This window comes from Chelonoidis abingdonii, chromosome 13 (genome assembly GCF_003597395.2).
Source record: "Chelonoidis abingdonii isolate Lonesome George chromosome 13, CheloAbing_2.0, whole genome shotgun sequence".
Lineage (NCBI taxonomy): Eukaryota > Metazoa > Chordata > Testudines > Testudinidae > Chelonoidis > Chelonoidis abingdonii.
The window spans coordinates 7598550-7618036 of record NC_133781.1 but is presented as its reverse complement, the minus strand read 5'-3'; the positions used below and the strand labels follow the sequence as shown (position 1 = coordinate 7618036).

The following is a 19487-nucleotide window of genomic DNA, read 5'->3' as shown; positions in this document are numbered from 1 at the left end:
AACTCACCCTTCCACCCCACGATACTCACTGTGTGATGATCGGCATGGATGTGAGACACAAACACGGCTGCTGTGTTGCACAGGATTTTGTCCACCTGGTCCCCATAGTGGCGACAGAGCTGGCCAAATGTTCCCTCCCCACAGTCCAGGAGCAGCGACTGGGTAGAGCTGGCGAGAGAAAAGAGGGGGTGTATTGCTGGCTGAATGGATGACAACAAATGAATGCTGCCCAGCAAGCCAGCTCAGGGTGTGATCTGGAAAGGCAGCAAACAGCATTTCTGCCACTAGTGCTCTCTCTCCATAGAAAGGACCTGGAGGGGCCAACTCTGAAAGTTCAGTCTCCATAGCAGCTTCAGCTCTTGTTCTCTGACCTGATGCAGACAGGAATGGGGATACCTGATGTCAAGCAGAGTGGTGGACTGAAGGCAGTCACAAGACCACTTTGCCCACCTACAATGAGAATCTTGAGTATGTTTGAACTAGTGACCAAGGTTCAACATTCCCAGGCCCAATCCCTTCAGCATCTGCAAGGTTATTAGGTCCATGAACTCCAAGCGAGGCACACATCAGTATGCTGGCACATCTGTATAGCCATCCACATGACAAACCACTTCCCTCCCCTGGCGATTCCAAACGTACTGGAAGGGAAAAGTACAGAGTGCTAGCATTTACCTGCTATTTATCAGGGTGGCGCTGACATTCCGGATTTTCATTGGAATTGCAGAGCCTGTTCCTAGGAAAACGATTTCCGGGTAATGCTCAGTTTTACCTAGAGAAAATATACAACATGCTTTGCATTAACGCTGGCAAGAGCCTGCTGCATTGTGGTATGATTAGCTCCCAGCCAGGTTAGAAGTTCAATATCTAAGCACAAGATCTCCAGATTCTGCCTCAAGCTAGTCAGCTCGTCCAACTGGATCTTGACCCCTAGCCTCCAAGCTAATGGAGTGGGGATGGGGAAAAGGGACAAAAACTTCTAAAATGATAGCAGGACACCATGCTGCATGTCCACCCAGAATGGAGGCAGGCGAGTCAGGACTGGGCTTGGTAGTGACTGACATACACTGCCATCCAATGAGAAGGGACTTGGGCCTCACGGCAAGATTGTGGACAGGCTGTGCTGGCTTTTCCTGCAGTCATGATTTAGATGTTGATTCACTGCCCCTGTGTCACACAGTGGCATCAGTGCATAGCCAGATGACCAGAGCTGGGTTCCAGAGGGAGCCGGCTGTGGATTAGATGCTGTTCTTCGCATATTCCACCAAATGAACAGCATGTTAGAGGAACACTGACTGTTTGGGATCGCAACTTCAAAAACCCAAAGCAACCAGCGATGATCAGAGCACTGCAGTAGAATGCAATGCTGGGGTTTTGCTGGCGATTAAACTCTCCCCTTGCAGTGCTGGAGCCCCAAACCCCGCACCCTCAAGAGCTAAGAATGCATACTGGTTTGTGCCATGTTGAATGACAAAGAACAAGTAGGAATGAGCCCATCCTATGCTCTGCTGGGCCCTCAAAGCGACCCTAACAATATGCTGAATTAATTTGCTTGCAGAGCGATGGGAATATTTTGCCTGGACAGTGTCCCCTTAGAATGCAAGTCCCCAGTTTGTTTCTATCCAACAACTCAACCCACCTCCCTGGTCAAGCCAGACTTATCTGCTACTTCAATCAAAGGGCCCTGCGCACTCTCCTCACCTGACCTGACTGGCCCAGCCTGCAGGCTCTCTCTGCACTCCTTCACACGGTCCTGGAAGCCAGGGAGCTCCAGAGCTTCAGCCACAAATTCACTGGAATTGCAGACAGCAACCACATCCCTGAAAGGATCCACAGGCCACAGATCAGGATGTGGCTGGGGAGGGAGGGGGCAGCTGAAGAGAGTTTAATTTATGGGGCAAAGTGTCAAATTACTGCGTAGATACTAGCCTAGTATGAAAGTTTCCTTAACAGCACCCAGATGTGCCTGCTTTAAAACTACCATCCACCAGAGGGCAGTAAAACGCCACATACCCATGATTGCCAGCAGACTGTAGAAGGAGCATGGGCTCTTGGAAACAAGTAACTCACTCCAGCAAGAGGGAATCATTGCCTGAACTCAGGATTTAAGCCAGTGGTCCCCAACATTTTTCATCTGGTGGGCGCCAGATGAAGGACTGTGGCAGTGGTCGAGCATCTGCCAAAATGCCACCTCTGGATGACGCTGCTCGTCAGCGGTAAACGGCATCATTCAGAGGCATCGCTGCCAAATTTCGGCGGATGCTCGTCTGCCGGCCAGTACACGGGCACATTTAGATGGGGACCCCTGATTTAAGGGCTACATAGTGCACTGGGTCCTAGAGAATCCTGCACAGCTCGGGGCAGCGTACAGCACCATGTACCAAAAACTTCACTCATCCATACTAGTTTCAGAGCCATTCTTCTTGCATGTACAAGAATATCCTGAGAAGGTTTCAGGACCATTATCACATGCAAGTAGAGTGAAGCCTTAATGTTTGAACAGAATCCATTCTGCTTCCTCACAACTGAATTTGAGACTTCCCTCTTCCTCTGAAGCCATCAGCCACAGCTGGAGACAGAACACTGGACAGGGAGGACCAGTGGTACAGAAACCTTTCTTAGACAGCTGGCTGGAGAGCGGGTCTTGCTCACTCAGGGTCGTAACGATGTGGGGTTTGGAAGGAATTCTATCCCCCTCTTCCCCATCAGACTAGCAGGTACAACAGTGTGTTCTATTTTCCCTTCTGCAGCATGGGACCTCTCTCACCTGCTAGGATCATCTGGGCATGTCTCCCCTAATCAGTTCCCTGCCATACTAGGGGTCTTGGGCATTGGTACCCTCTAGGTCTCTCCTGTTCTTGGCCTGGTGCACACCACCATTTTTAGTATCCAGAGAGGGGGAGGGATAGCTCAGGCGGTTTGAGCATTGGCCTGCTAAACCCAGGGTTGTGAGTTCAATCCTTGACGGGGCTACTTAGGGATCTGGAGCAAAATCAGTACTTGGTCCTGCTAGTGAAGGCAGGGGCTGGACTCAATGACCCTTCGGGGTCCCTTCCAGTTCTAGGAGATAGGTATATCTCCATTATTATTGTTTTAGTCTAACACAAGCCATGGGATTTGATACAGGAGTAACGCAGTGTAATGTAATGGCCTGTGATATACAGGTTGGATTAGATCAGTGGTTCTCAACCGGGGGTATGCATATCCCCAAGGGCATGCAGAGGTCTTCCGGGGGTACAATCAACTCATCTAGGTATTTGCCTAGTTTGACAACATGCTACATAAAAAGCACTAGCTAAGTCAGTACAAACTGAAATTTCATACAGACAATGAGCTTGTTTATCCTGCTCTATACACTGAAATGTAAGTGAGATATTTCTATTCCAGTTGCTCAGTTTTACCATATAATTATAAAATAAGCCAAGTCAGCAATTTTTCAGTTAGTGTGCTCCGACACTTTTGTATTCTTATGTCTGATTTTGTAAGCAAGTAGTTTTTAAAGTGAGGTGAGCCATGGGCTATGCAAGACAAATCAGACTTGTGAAAGAGGTACAGTAGGGTGGAAACATTGAGAACCATAGGATGAGATCTAATGATTCCTTCTGTCATAGAGATTTCATCGTTTTAAGGCAAGACGACATACATTTAGGCATCCACTTGTACATTACACCTACAGGTCCAGTCAAACGTAGAGTCTAAGTGCTCTGGAGCACACAGAGTCTTAGAGATTTGTGAAACATTCAACAAAATGAGGCCTTGGATTTCTTTGGGGACCCCATAGTGCAACCCCCATCCACGTCCCAAGAGACACACACACAACTAGCTGTTAAAAGATTCTCCAGGGGTCTGATCCTGCACAGACTGGCCCAGAATCAGAGTGCAAAGGTGACTTCAAGCCACCTTTGCTGTACCACCATCATTTAGATGTTGAATGCTCCTTGATTTCAGCTCATCATCTGATCCTCTAAAATGACTTCTGCTCCCCCCAGGCAGGAGGCCAGATTTCTCTTCAGTTTATATATAACCAAGGGTACCAACCTCTGCCACTGCGGTTTGGGTCTCAGCTGGTATTTCAGGAGACATTCTCCCCGCACAACAGGAACGCTGAAAGTGGCCTCTTCTTCCTGGAGAGGAGACAGAAGGAGCAACATGGAAGCGTGCATGAACTCGTCTCTGCAGACATCTGCCGCCAAGCGTAGCCTCCTACCCGACTCTGGTAGCTGGTTAGCAGTGGGAAGATTTCTGAGTGAATGAGGTTCAGCTGAGTTTGGATCTTGTGGCTGCGGAGACAGTGCACAGTGTTTGCATTTTCATTAAGTATCAAATGTTCAGTTGTGGGTCCAAACCTGGAGAAAGACAGAAGGAACAGTAAGATACGTGTCCAGAAACAAGCCTACTTCAGCTCCAACCCACTGCCGGGCCACCTGATGCCATTAACTAACCACTGCTCTCTGAATTGACACATGCCCTTTCCCACAGCTGATTATAGACTCAGACTTTAAAGTCAGAAGGGACCATTATGATCATCTAGTCTGACCTCCTGCACAATGCAGGCCACAGAATCTCACCTACCCACTCCTGTAACAAACCCCTAACCTATGTCTGAGTTACTGAAGTCCTCAAACTGTGGTTTAAAGACCTCAAGGTGCAGAGAATCCTCCAGCAAGTGACCCGTTCCCCACGCTGCAGAGGAAGGCGAAAAGCCTCCAGGGCCTCTGCCAGTCTTCCCTGGAGGAAAATTCCTTCCCGACCCCAAATATGGCAGTCAGCTAAACCCTGAACGTGTGGGCAAGAATCACCAGCCAGACACCCAGGAAAGAATTCTCTGTAGTAACTCAGATCCCACCCCATCTAACATCCCATCACAGACCATTGGGCATATTTACCTGCTAATAATCAAAGACCAATTAATTGCCGAAATTAGGCTATCCCATCATACCACCGCCTCCATAAACTTATCAAGCTTAGTCTTGAAGTCAGATCTGTCTTTTACCCCCACTACTCCCTTTAGAAGGCTGTTCCAGAACTTCACTCCTCTAATGGTTAGAAATCTTCGTCTAATTTCAAGTCTAAACTTCCTAGTGTCCAGTTTATATCCATTTGTTCTTGTGTCCACATTCGTACTAAGCTTAAATAATGCCTCCCCCTCCCTGATATTTATCCATCTCCCCATAGCCTTCTTTTGGTTAGGCTAAACAAGCCGAGCTCTTTGAGTCTCCTTTCATATGACAGGTTTTCCACTCCTCAGATCATCCCAGTAGCCCTTCGCTGTCCCTGTTCCAGTTTGGGATCACTGAGTTCATGGGTTATGCTTCCTTCAAGGTTATTTTAAGTCAACATAATTAAATAAAAGCCATGTACCTCTCCAGCCACTGTTTGTACCGGATGTCTCGAAGCACTGACTCTGGGGTCATATGAATAACCAAGGCTACGTGACCCTCAGCCTTCCCTTCTTGGTACCTAGAATAGACATTTAAGATCAAAGATTACAACAAGCTTGGCTCCTATTAGACAGAGATCTCACCTCCTCACCTAAGATGATGAGGCTGCTCTCCAGAATCTGTTTACTACCAAGGACACCATAGAGCATAGATTTCCTCCAGGAAGGAAGCCTAGCAGAATGGTTAAAACTCAGATCTGAGAGTCAAGGAGTTCTGGGTTCTACTCCACACTCGCCAAGATCCACAGTGCCCTCGGGCCCCTGATCCCACTGCCTCCATCTATACAAGGGGGACAATTCCTCACAAGCAAGAGGGAGATTAATGATAGGGTAGGCTCGTTACTCGGTAAGCAGTTTTAGCCCCCCTCCCCACCCACCACCACCACTCCTGGCTTGGGTGGGGGAGTTTTGCCAGCTTTAGCCTCACATGCCACTCCTGGCTGGGGTGGGGGGCACAGCGGCCCTATGCCAGCTTCAGCCCCGCGCGCTGCTGCCAGCTTTAGCCCTGGGGCTTGGGGCACCCCTGGTTGAGAACTGCTGGTCTAGATAATACTTAGCCCTGCCATGAGTGCAGGGGACTAGACAAGATGACCTCTCGATGTCCCTTCCAGTCCTACAATTCTATGATTCCATCTCTGCGAGTTGGGTGTGATATTAAGAACAGCCATTGTCCATTCAATTGCAGTAGGGGGAGGGTGCAGAAACTAAGTAATTTGCATTTTGGCAGATAACCCCAGTGGGGAAAGCAGCAGCAAGACAGACTCCATGTTGCCTACCCCTCAGCTGGAAACTGACTCATCTGGAGATAGTCAGAAGATTGAGACTACAGAAGAGAAGGGTACAGAATCCCAAATTATCAGCCCAGAACAAAGGTCTCAGGGTGCCTTTTGACTTTGGAAGATAGATCCTAAGCCAGGAACTTGGTCAGTGATATTGATGGAAACGTGCTGAAGGGGTTTTACCTTGAACCCAGACTAGTCTGGGAGATTTTAGTGTCCAGAAAATGTTTCTCTCTCTCGTATAACCATTTCAGACTTTAATCCGTATGTTCAGTTCAAATCTCTCTGGAATTCAATTAACTTAATTTAAACCAATCCAGAGCTGTGTTTGAACTGAACTGTTTGGTAACTCCAATTACAGCAACAAACTGCTAGATACTGATTCTTTAAAGGAGCAACAAACCTTAACCTCCCTCTGATTGTTCCAAGACAGGGCTGGACATTTCAGAACACCTTTTGCAGAAACGCGAGGCTGGGGAGAGTGTGGAGTCATCTTACTAGTTATTAACCAAGGCTGGTGGAGACCAGCAGAAGTATGATATTGCTAGTAGGCTCCCGGATCCCAAGTGTTGGGCCAGGCCTGCTCAGTACATAGACCAAATGCATGCTTGTTGCTGACTGTGGGCATCCCAGACAGAACTGCAGTAGCGAAGCATTAAGGCACTTAATAGTTATGGGGTAAGAGAACTCTTGACACATTCTGGGGTGAGATCCAGACTGAACAGTGAGTAAGCTCATCATATGCAAAGACCTTTGAAATCTCAGCTACTTAGATGTAAGAACCCACTAAAAGGTGCGTATCATGCAGCCCAGTTACGTGACTATTTAAAACTAAGATAGCGGTAACCTCATGAAATATAGTAACTTACTAAGTGCATCAGAGAGAAATACCTTCACCTCTCCCCCAGAAAGCCCCTTCTCCCAAGTAAGATGGGCCTTGCAAGGTGCCCTGAAGGTAACAAATCCAGGCTACTCCAGGCCCTGGGGACGCGAGTTCTGGAGTCAAGTGCCCTGCACAGAGCACACCCCGTCACAGCCTTGCCTCTCATACTCTAGCTTCTGTGCCTCTGCGGATCCTTTTTCGGTGGCTCTATATCTTGGCGCGCGCTATCTGCAGGTTTTCTTAACCAGGCCATTCAGGATGACTTTGCTGTCTATGGCTCTGGCATTAGCCCACGAACCATATCAGAGTCCATTTGTAACCAGGCTAACAGGAGATTTTCATTTTCATAAAGTGCTCAAGCCTTAGACCCCTCCCCCACCAGCCCTGTATTCTAGGGAGCACCCTTCCCTCCCTCCACCCCCACTATACCTGCGGAACGTGTCATTTTCACAGACGGCATCCACAAAGCCTTCATGAGGACATTCCACTACAATGAACACAGAGCCTGGATCAGGAGAGGTACAGACCTCTTCGGGCAGGATCTGCAATACAGCACACAAGGGTTACACCCTGGTCAGTCCATGGCACATGCTCTCCGAACATGCTCGAGTACGCAGCTCCCTTTTGGCAACATAACCAACAGCACATGCTGCCCAATCACCAGCCTCACTTCATTGCTCTTCCACAGCCAGCTGGGGACCTCACAGAACTTGCTCGCTCATCAACTGGGTGCCAGGGTGCTCTCCTCAATGGTCAGTGAGTCCAAAGATTCATGCTCCAGTTACCATTCTGGCACTGGAGCCATTTTCTCTCCTCTTCTCTCTCCCTCCCTCTCATCGATTCTGCTGGGTCACACAGCCTAATGGATCCCTGGCAATAGCCTCAACAAAGCAAGAAGCGTCTCAGCTGCAGCTGAGGAAAGTTCAGCCGCTTTCTCTGTGCACTGGGGCATGCTCCCATGAGCTCCTTTGGGGAGCAGGTCCAGTTGTCCTTCACTCGTGTCTCCTGGGGAGCAGTGATTGTATTTATGGATCCACCAGAAACACTCATGGTTAGAGTCTCTCCCCCTGATGAGGCACTAGCCTTGGAGATTAAAGTCTTTATCTGGCCCCCAACATCAGAGCCTTTTAACTGTCTGCAGGCGGGGTGACAGGATAATGAACGTGTGTAATCAGTGAGTGGGGACCCCTGCTTACAGTGGGTCAGGTGTGGGTCCTCCTCTGGATCTGAAAGCATAAATGCCTCTACTGCCAGAGCTAACGGACCAGCTGTGTTAGCTCACAGGCTGTCACAGACTCAAATTATTATAACTGGGCCAGCCACTGAAGCTGAGAAACAAAACACCCCACAGTTGGCATGGGATACACAGTCATTTCTGTGTGTCTCACCAACCCTTCTCCTGTGATGGCAGATACTGAATGGATCCCATCTGCAGTGACAGGCACCCTGGGACAACCCGTTACAGAATGAGGCTGGGAAAGCTTGAAATTGAAACAAGCTGCCAAGAAATGTTATGGAGTCCAAGGAAACATCCAAGGCTGGTACCTGCCATTAAGAGGCATGGTTCAGGGACAGTTCAATCAATCCTACCATGCAACAGGAGCAATGAGAGGACTAGATTGGTTACAGCTGCAGTCCCAAGAGAGGGGATGATTGTAATTGGCATATGAGCAGCATTTAGTTACTACAATGTTCTAAGTGAGATGGGTCCCATGAGGAGGCCTGGTTACAAACATACCCTGCAGCACGGCTGGGATAGCCTAGAGTGCAGTCATACCTCTCTGCCTTCGAACATGACACTCTTCCCATCTTTGAGAGCTGCAATGATGGGGCCAATGGCTGCTGTCCCACTAAGGATGAGAACACAAAGACAGCATTAGACTGACAGCATCCATACAACCAGGATCCTCCCAAGCACACAAGCAGGGCTCTTGTACTTACACTGGCAGGCCTAGCTCCTTCGCTTTGGCCACCAAGAAGTTTCCCTTCTTTGGGTGAAGCTGAAAATAATTTAAAAGAAAGAAGTTTTTCCTCAAAGTTCCCGTGTAACAAGTCACCAATTCTTTACAATGTTTAAACATGGATGGAAACGGGGAGTAGGGGGAAGCAAAAATGGGGTTCATGCCCTTACTGGCTCTGAAATGAGCCATGAAGAGGGACTGCAGGAGATTTTCCTCAGGAATTTTTTTTTTTTTTTTTTTTTTTTTTTTTTAAGTCTCAGGCACATCAAGTCCTCTCTGCCCTGCTTCAGTGGCTGATCTGCCCAGAGGTATGGATCTGGAGCTCCAACCCTTAGAGATGGAGAGTCTAAGATTTTCTTTTGAGAGTTCAGCAGCTGACTTACAGAAGTGTTACAAAAATAAAGCACTACCTAAAGTATTTTAAACAGCAACTAAAAGTCTTTCTACTCTCGATGAGCTTTCACTGCTGTTATACGTCCAGTCTCATAACCCTGCTAGTTCTTCAGTCGCCCACAGAGTCTTCTAGGAAGAGCAGGGTAGACAAGACCTGAATTTGTAGAGTAATAGACAAGCAGAAATAAAAATCTTTCTAGCCTTGATGAAGCAGCAAATTAAAAAAAGCTTTCCCTTTTGTCGGTCAATTTTAAGTGAGAAGCGCCAGATAGCATTCCAACCCGCCCGATTCTCAATGGCTAGTGTTACTGGATACAAAGGTTGGCATAGAATAAATGTCCAAAAAACCCTACCCTGCTGCTTGGTGGTATCTGTAATTAAACTGGTCTAGATAAAAGAAGGCAGGAACTCCTATTCCATATGACATTCCTTACTTTACAGATGAAAGCCACCACCAGGGTTGGGTCTCTGCTGCCAACTCTCCTGTTGCCATCTTTAAAGAAAAAAAAGTTATACAGGATGATGTCGTTTCAGCATCTTTTTCCTTACAGCAAAAGGTGCCAACTTCCTGCAGTGTCCCAGAAAAGCTAGGATTTAATCAGGAGTATTTTTAGTAAAACTCATGGACAGATCATGGGCAATAAACAAGAAGTCACAGCCTGTGACCTGTCCATGACCTTTACTATAAATACCAACTAAATCTTCACTGCCCAGGGCCACTCGAGCAGCAGCTGACTGCGGGACTGCTTGAGCCCCACACTGGCCGCTGCAGAAACCATGGAGGTTGTGGAAAGCCATGGAATCCGTGACTTCTGCAACCTCTGTGACAGATATGCAGCCTTAGCCATAAGTGATCATTATGATCATCTGTTGTCTAGAATTCCAACCCAGGGATTCCTCCATCAAACCCAAAACATCTGAAAGACATCCAGTCTTGATTTCACAACTTGCGGGTTCAGAGAATCCACCTGGTACCAAGGTAAGTTGTTCCAATGTTAATCACCATCAGTATTTTAAAAAAAAACCTGTCTCATTTCTAGTTTGAATTAATCTAGCTTCAGTATCCAACCACTAGATCTTGTTTTGCCTCACATTCTCCATCTGCTCAAATTACCCCTAAGCAATATTTCAGCAAAGAGGACCTGCACCTTCTTATCTGCACCAAGAATATCTGTGTAGGAGAGAAATTACACCAACATTTTAGAGTTTTTGTTCGAAAATACAAGTTCATGCACCTGTTTTCTTCAGGGCTTCTCTATTCTTGTCACCTTCTGGACACTGCTGCGCAGCGGTGGGAGATCCAGGCTCTGGGACACATTTGGGGCTGACTCCACTATGGACTGACCTTTCAGGACTCTGATGCAGCCTGTACTCACTGGCTAAATGCCTTCCTGTTCCAAAACCAAGGGAAAAAACAGGTTTGCTCAGGAGGCAGGAATGAGAACACACACAAATGGAGCCTTACTCAAAAGTTTCTTCAAAAATGCCCTGAGCAGTTTAAAAAGAGACAAGAGAGCCCGCTTCCTTGTTTCTCCATACTGCACTCATTTCAAGAGCTCTCCTCAGCAGATCCTCCAAAAGCAAACAAAAAATCTTATCAAACAAGCATGTGCTCTGAGTACAGCTGCTCGTACAAGTGTACCTAATAACATGGAAAGCCAGTTAAGGAAGTATGAATCACAGTAACTTCCCATTTCTCTTCCATGGACTATCACCCAACAGAAAATACCAGAGTTCTTAGAGGAGGCACATCCTTTTACCTTAAAGTCTGGCACCGGCTCAGATATCTTTGAAAGCTACATTCTCACCACAGGAGAAGTAACCACAACCCTATAGTTACTATGTTTCAGGTTTACAAACAGCAACCAGATACCATAACCAGTTCAAAGAAACCCTTACTGCAACAAGTAACCCTGCTCCTCCCTCTCCAACTGCAGCTCCAGATACCCTTTGCCTCCTACCATTCCAATCAGACATCGGTACTCACCCACAAGAGGTACTTGATAGACGGTCATTGTCTCATCCTTATAGTCGGGCTCTGTATGGGGCCGCACAGCTAGCAACAAGATAGTTAAAACATTAGACATCAGTATGGCTATTAACTCCTCCAAAACAAGTATACAAGTATTAATCAGTTACTATAAACAGATGCCCCAGACTCCAGGATTGTTAACAAAGCAGCCTGGAAATTAGAGACAAGTTTTAACAAGCATTCAGGAGCATGCATTTCACAGGAGATGCTCATCAGGCAGTTTCCTCAAGCCAGATGCTGAAATTCTCCACTACTACAGAGAGAAATATGACTTCAGGAGAAAGCAATTATACTAACAACTGCTCTAAGCAGCAGAGATTAAAACAATTCATCACTGCACATCTCTGAACAGGCCAGGGTTTCTGTGGCCTCTGTTCTTTCTACAAGTTTCCAGTCTGCTTTTATACAATCCCAAGAGGGTGTTTAAAGCAGGGGCAGTCCTACATCTGGCTCTGTAGATAGCAGAAGTATTATATATTTATGAACCACTACTTACACTCTGAAGAATAAAACAAGCACTCACAGAACTGCAAGTTGTTTTTGGTGTGAAGTCAGTAAATGGCAAATGCTACACTGCAGCACCCAAAAGGCTGGATTTATTATAATCAGACGACATCTTATTTACTTTGAATAGTAAATTAGGAAGTTGTACTTGAGTTTGTAACACACGTAATGAATTAAAAACAATGGGATCAGGAGTGGATCTGTCACAAGTCTGTATCCAAAACAATAGTGGAAATCTGCATTGCATTCCCCCACCCCCTCCCCATGGGCAGGGTAGTACAAGAAACCTGCTCAGTATGTTATAGCTCAGAAATGATGTGCCTTTTAAATCAGCTGCCTGCTCACAATGGAGAAATCCCAGTTGCACAGGACCTCGGGCATGCACATGCCTTTGCTGCTAAGCTTGCTATGCAATTGCTCATTAAATCAATTACTGCATTAGAAGATGGGAGGGGGACAAATGCCATCACTTATTGTTTTTAAAAGGTGATGAGGTTGGTCCTGAAACTTAATACAACTGAAGGGATTTAAATCCTCCAGCATCAGGGCATAAGCCAGCCACTGAGCTTTCCCTACATGCAAGTTAGTTTTTCTGTAGCTGTCCAAGTGGTTTTGTGCACCTTCTTAAGAGTCTGCCACTGGCCTTTGTCAGAGACAAGATAACGCATTAGTCAGACCAAGAGCTGATCCATGATGGCAACTCATATGTTGTATTCTTCTCTCGCCTCCCCTGGAGGAGCTACCCCATAGCAAGAGTACGGAAGAAATTATTTTGGGCCCAGTCAACCCTTGGCCTTCAGTTTCCAAAGATGCCCAACAATAACAGCTGTGATAGTGTTTGAATAGAGAGAGCCCTCTACCAGAAAGTGGACCGGAAACCATTCATTTCACACAGGTCATCAAACAGCATGCTGGTTCTGAGCCAGTGACTTGGATGGGATAGGATCTGTTGCCCATTCTCAGTCCCCAAGCCAGGCAGCTTGGCACTCTCTTTTAAAACTAAGTTCTTATCAAGACATTATCAATGTGTTCCTGATCCTGGAAAATGAAGTGCCAAGACAACCAAGCATTACAGTGACTCCTGTGTTTTCTGATATGTGGGGAAACTAAGTGCATCTCCACTTTGTCACCTGAAGCAGCTTGAAAACCAGACCCTAGAGGGACTCCAAAATAAACAGTTGGAAGAAGTCATTCTCTTTTCATTTCTCAGAGGCTGCAGCGACTGCAGCTTGGCACTTTGCCTCATAAGAACACAGGAATGGCCATACTGGGTCAGATAAATAATCTAGCTAGCCCTGTATCATGTCTCTAGCAGCGGCAAATCCCAGAGCTACAGCTGAGTGATGCACCTAGTCTTCTCCTAGCTTCTGGTAGTCAGTTTAGGGTTGCACCAAACATGGTGTTCCATCCCTGACCATTTTGGCTAACATCCATTGCTGGAACCATCTCCCATGAACTTATGTAGGTCTTTTTTAACCTAGTTATATGTTTGGTCATCACTACATCCCCTGGCAATGAGTTCCAAAGGTTAATAGCGTGCTGTATGAAAAAAAATACTTCTTTGTATTAAATCTGCTGCCTATTAATGTAATCCGGTGACCCCTGTATTTTGTGAGAGGATAAATAACTTCTCTATTCACTTTTCCCATACCATTCATCATTATGTAGACCTCTATTGTATGCCTCCTTAATCATCTCTTTTGTAAGCACAACAGCCCTAATCTTGGTAGTCTCTCTTTCTCTGGAAACCATTCCATTCCCTTGATCATTGTTGTTGCCCTTTTCAAAACTTTTTCCAGTTGCACTATATACTTTTGAGATGCAGCAACAGAACTGAACACAGCAGTCAAGGGGTGGATGCATCATGGATTGATACAGTAGCTTTAAGACACTGTGTTATATTTTCTATTCTCTTCCTAATAGTTCCTAACATACTTAGCCTTTTTGACTGCTACTGGGCATTGAGCTAAAATTTTCAGAAACTATCCACAGTGACTCCAAAATCTTTCTTGAGTGGTCACAGATAATTGAGAATCCATAGCTGTATGTGTGTAGTTAGGTTTATTTTTTCCAATGTTCATTACTTTGCACTTATCAAGCCTGAATTTAATCTGCCATTTTGTTGCCCAGTCACCCTGTTTAGTGAGATCCCCCATAACTCTCCACAGCCAGCTTTGGACTTAACTATCTTAAATATTTTTGTATCATCTGCAAACCTTGCCACTTCAACATAATCATAAATGATCTGGAAAGGAGCAGACAGTGAACAAGACATGGCCCAGTACAGACCTTGGAGGACCTCGCTGTTGACCTCACTTCATTGTGAAAAGTGACCATTTATTTCTACCCTTTGTTTATCATCTTTTAAGAAGTTACTGATCCATGACAGAACCTTCCCTCTTATCCCATGGCTGCTTGTTTTCCTTAAGAGCCATTAGAGGGGGATAATGTCAAAGGCTTTCTGTACTGTCGGCATCATCCTTGGCCACATGCTTGTTGAACCCCTCAGCAAATTCTATTAAAATGGTGAAGCATGATTTCTCTTTACAAAAGTCATGGTGACTCTTCCCCAACAAATCATGTTTATTTGTGTGTCTGATAATTCTGTTCTTTACTATAGTTTCTGCCAATTTGCCCAATACTGGAGTTAGGGTTACAAACTTGTAATAGCCAATATCACCTCTGGAGTCAGCATTAGATTAACTACCTTCCAGTCATCGAGTACAAAGGCTTGTTTCAGCAATAGGTTGTATACTAATTAGTAGTTCTGCAATTTCACATTTGAGTTCCTTCAGAACTCTTGGGTGATACCAACCATACTAATGAAAGAAACAGTCTTTTTTTCCCCCCTAAAACCTCTTCTATGAGGCATTTAAGAAACAATGGGCTTAAATTACAGCAAGGGTGGTTTTGGTTGGACCTTAGGAACAACTTCCTGTCAGGGTGGTGAAGCACTGGAATAAACTGCCATGGGAGGGTGTGGAATCTCCATCATTGTCTAGCCTCTTAAAAATCTCCAAACACCCGTCAGGGATGATCTAGATAATACTTAGTCCTGCCATGAGTGCAGACGTCTGGACTAGATGATCTCTCAGGGTCCCTTCCAGTCCTACAATACTATGATCAATGTGGGACAGTACTTCAGATGTGTCCCCCGAAAAGGACAGCTGAGATGTGGGTATCTCCCCCACATTCTCTGCAGCGAAGATTGATTAAATGAATTCATTCACTGATTAAATGAATTCTCTGCAATGGCCTCGTCGTCCTTCAGAGTGCCTTTAACACCTCGCACATCGCGAGTCTGCTGTTCAGACAGACATGCAACAATAAGGTGTAGACACTGGAGACAGTAAATGTACACAGAGGAGTGTTGTACATACCCAGGTCTATTCCTTTCAGTGGCCCAGAAAACACTTTGATAGCTTCCAGGTAATTTCGCTGAGAGAGAAAGAAAACACACAATAAGGTAAAAAATCATTACCTAAAGAGAGATCATTGACTGCTTACTACTCAGCTTAAGTAACTTTTTCAAGCAAAGGTTCACATCTAATGAAATAAGAGTCTCTCTCAGATGCAGAGAAGTTCATAAGCACAACTCTGAGCTAGGAGAAAAAAATAGACCCCACTCTATACCTTGTACCTGTTAGTGACTTATCTTAAAGATAAGGTCTGAGTGATGAACAGAGATATTTTGGTGAAACTAAGTCCTGGTATCATATTCGGGGAGTGTGTTTATACCTAACTTGGATGGTGACAGAACACCCCAATACCTTCTGGAATATGTTCGTGCAAGCATCCAGTGCTTTGCACTTCTGAGGAGTGTTTTGTGTTTTTGCAAAATCAGCCATGTTCTTGCCAAGTTTATGTACCAAACAGTGAATCTGCAAACCAGGCATCTGCTTCATAACAGAGCCTGACACCATGCCCCAAGCTTCAGACTCTTTCTACTACATGGAGAAAAATGGACACTATATTTCTTCTTACTATATTAGTCCACCACAAAAGTACATTCAGTTTTGTACATTAGTTTAGGACTGTGTCTCCCTGGAACTAACATATGGTCCTAACAGCTGCAGAACGAGCAAGCTGGCCAGAGATCTCTAGAGTTCTCCCACCTAGCAAGTGCTTTCTTTTTGGGACAGCGTTTAGGAAAACGAATATGAAAGTCAAAGAGAAGAGCATTCCGACGAGTGGACAATCACTAAATACCCATAGATACTGTGAGAAAAATTCAATTCTGACAAGAGGAGACAAGATACTGAGACCAGCATTGGATCTATGTAGCCAATACCGCCTGCCAGCAAAACAGATTTAGAACTTGTTCAGATACTTGCAGAAAAAGGAACATCCAGAAGACCTGCCCCATCATATTGTTTAGGGAGACAGGTGGAGAAAGGCTGCTCCATCTACTAGTGAGTCATTAGCAGACAAGACCATTCCAAGTGGCGGCAGTATGCTGCTGCCTAGAGCTGTTTTCAGTTGGCACAACTCACAAGCAAGCTGTACACACTGCGAAGACAGCCCCAAAAGCAGAACCAAACAATTACAGGGTGACACTTCTTCAGTTAGAAAAGCACCTCACAGAAGGAGCATTTTACAAGGTCATGCAACACCTAGCAACAGCTCTTCACTCACAGATTAAGGTCTCGGACTCTTAAGAGGGTCCCCAATTTCCAAAGAAAACAGCTACTTACCAGCTGTGGTGGCCCTGAGAGAACACACTTTGGGAGCCCTGTTTCCTTTAAGGTGAGAATCATTCCTGGAAGAGAGAGCAGGGAGAGTGGAGCTTTGGAAACAGCCTTCATTACAAACCCACAGAAGTGCCTCCAGAGCAAAGACTGTAATTCACTTTCCACTATCTGTCTAATTTCCACCCTTCTTCACAACGAGATGTTATGCCTGGTGATTAAGGTCCTGGTCTGAGACCCAGGAGATCTGTGCTGAGTCCTTGGCTCTGCTTTGTGTAACCTTGAGCAAGTCACTTCTCTTTGCACCCAGATCCCCATCTGTAAAACAAGGACCACCTCACAGGGATGTTCTGAGGATAAATCATAAATGTTGGGAAGGCACACAGGTGCTACAAGGATAGGAATTACACCAGAAGAATGTGCTATAGTGGAAAGTAATTCAGAGTCCCAGTTTTGGGAATTTTACAATCGTTTACTTCTGAAACACCTTTCCACTCTCCTCTGATGCAAAGAAACCCACCAACAGAGGAGAAATTGACTATTAAAGAGAAACAGAATCAGACTATATACAAAGCTTTAACACACAAAGTAAATTGACAGAGTAGAATGATAATTCCCCCCTATCTTTGCCTGTTAGGAGACTCTTTGGTATTACTAGCAACTAAAGTGGGGAACTTTAGACAGGCAGAACACTTTGAGAATAATTTACCACCTTAGTTGGTCTCGTATGAGCATGAAAGCTACATTACAAGAACAGATTTAAACCATATTGCAGTTGGGTGCTGGATAACAAAACAAACCAACATGTACAGGCTGGTAGCAACTCAGTTAAATAACAGACTCCACCAAGATATTAATTGGCCAAGCTTGTGAGTCCATCTTATTAATTTAAAAGCCTCTCTCTCTCTGTAACAAATTAAACATTGAATACCACATTTGATCAAATCCAACACTTCCAGGAATCTTTTAGGCATCAGTGAATGGGCAAGACTTTTTTTTTTTTTAATGGGGGGTTAACATGGGGTGCGGGGGGAGCTTAATTAATGTTACAGGGAGAAGAGGCACTGATGGTGTGTGAAGGACATATAGAACTCCTGGCATCGGGTGAGAATGGGGGATCCTAGAATGGGTGAAGGGAAAAATGGGAGGCACACAGAATCCCTGGTAGTGGTGGGATGACGGGGGGACCCTTCAACAGGGGAAAGAGGAAAATGGGGTACACACAGAGCCTCTGCAATGGGGGTGCACACAGATCTTCTGTCATGGAGGAGAATGGGAGGGAACACAGCCTGGGGTGGGAGGGAGATTGGAAGAACTCAGTATGAGGGACAGGGTACATGCAGAGGCTTTGCTATGGTGGGGAAGGAAAATGGAGGCATACATAGAGCCCCTTGCATAGGGAGAGGAGCCCTTGAAATAGAGGGAGCTGTGAGAGAGGCACGAGGAGTTTGCTGTAGGGATATGGAGGAAAGCAAGGAGCCCCTAGTGTATGCAATAAACTCTCTCTAAATAAGCCATAAAGTGTGCACCTCCAGTCCCACTTACCAGACAAACCACCAACATTCGCCCAGTTCATTCTGGTCAGGAAGATGTTATCTAAACGAGCCACTTTTAACCTGAAAAGATAAAGGGTTGGATTATGAAATAACCAAAATGCAGCCTGTACATTGTTACAACTTCTTTTCTTTAACATCACAGTAAGAACACTTACTTGTGTTCCTGCATAAGGCGCTGGACCCCTTCCCCGCAGTTAAAGAGATATCTGAAATGGGATCAGAACTCTTATTAGAGGAAACATCACAATTATATCTCAAAGCAGCGTATTTTTCTTTGTCTCGCTTTAAGAGGAAAGCTCAGCACAAGGATGTGTATAAATCCTGCAGCACTGATGGGGCAGTGCAGACACCTGGCTGGTCACAGCGTAGTGTCTTGTTTTGAGAGCCAGCAACCTCCACAGGGGCAAGGGCATTTCATCTGAGGGCAGGTTAGCTTGCAACTGCCCACAGGGGGGACCTAGGGGGCCAAGTCTGATACAGCCCGGCCGGGGTGTAGGGCGAGGAAGCGCTAACGGCACGCTGCCGAGGGCACTGCTGGCAGGAAGAGCCGGGGACGGGCGCCACACGCTGTTGGGAGGGGTGGGCAGCGGCTCCTCAATGCCCCCGGCGCCCCCTCGCACTGACCGGTTGTACTCGGAGAAGACATAGAGCGCGGAGCCCGAGTCCCGGCTCCCAGCCGCCACCACCTGCATGTAGACGGTGCTGGGTCCGGGCGCGCCCGATTCCGAGCTCCGCCGCTTCTCCCGGGCCCGCAGGTGCCGCAAAGGGTCCTTGGGCGGCCGGGGCCGGCGCGGCGGAGCCGAGCCCCCGGACATGGCGCGGCGGAGCGGAGTCCAGCGGCAACCCAGCCGCAGCCCCAGCAAACAGCCCCACATTCAGCCGCCGCGGAGCCCCCAGCCCGGCCTCTTCCACACGTGGCCTCCGGCCGGCGTCACTCCCCTCGCACGTGACACACATAGACCAATCCCGCAGCGTTCGCTTCAACCATAGCGCACCTGCAGCCAATAAACATTCGGTATCGGAGCCAAGATTCCCTCTCATGTGACACCGCCGCCCAATCGAAATCGAGTACTAGTTCCCCTATTTCCCTCGCCTAACACCGCTCAGCTAATGAGAATTCAGCATCCGTGTGTCACATCCCAACCAATGGGATTTCAGTAATCAGTCACGCGCGCCTCTCATATGACACAGACTGGCCAATAGGACGCGCTATTTGACGTCCCGCGGGTCGTCAGGCGGCGGAGGGATTATGGA

At 46.5% G+C, this 19487-nt stretch overlaps 1 protein-coding gene across 2 annotated transcripts in view; it reads right to left on the bottom strand.

Annotated features, from left to right (window-relative positions):
• The window catches only part of ELAC2 (elaC ribonuclease Z 2), a 28360-nt gene extending 9174 nt beyond the window's left edge, over window positions 1-19186 (bottom strand). Inside the window, exons 1-17 of one of the 2 annotated variants that reach the window (XM_032803642.2) lie at window positions 18858-19186; window positions 18389-18439; window positions 18223-18293; window positions 16684-16748; window positions 15370-15427; window positions 11441-11509; window positions 10689-10844; window positions 9888-9946; window positions 9041-9099; window positions 8877-8949; window positions 7529-7641; window positions 5359-5457; window positions 4205-4343; window positions 4036-4121; window positions 1699-1817; window positions 673-769; window positions 30-168 (exon numbers count right to left, since the gene is read on the bottom strand). In XM_032803642.2, the coding sequence (XP_032659533.1) occupies window positions 30-168; window positions 673-769; window positions 1699-1817; window positions 4036-4121; window positions 4205-4343; window positions 5359-5457; window positions 7529-7641; window positions 8877-8949; window positions 9041-9099; window positions 9888-9946; window positions 10689-10844; window positions 11441-11509; window positions 15370-15427; window positions 16684-16748; window positions 18223-18293; window positions 18389-18439; window positions 18858-19108 (1704 nt within the window). In that variant the 5' untranslated portion in view covers window positions 19109-19186. The remainder of the gene's footprint in view (window positions 1-29; window positions 169-672; window positions 770-1698; window positions 1818-4035; window positions 4122-4204; window positions 4344-5358; window positions 5458-7528; window positions 7642-8876; window positions 8950-9040; window positions 9100-9887; window positions 9947-10688; window positions 10845-11440; window positions 11510-15369; window positions 15428-16683; window positions 16749-18222; window positions 18294-18388; window positions 18440-18857) is intronic. The other variant, XM_032803653.2, reaches the window with a different exon arrangement.
• Between the last annotated feature and the right edge of the window lie 301 nt (window positions 19187-19487).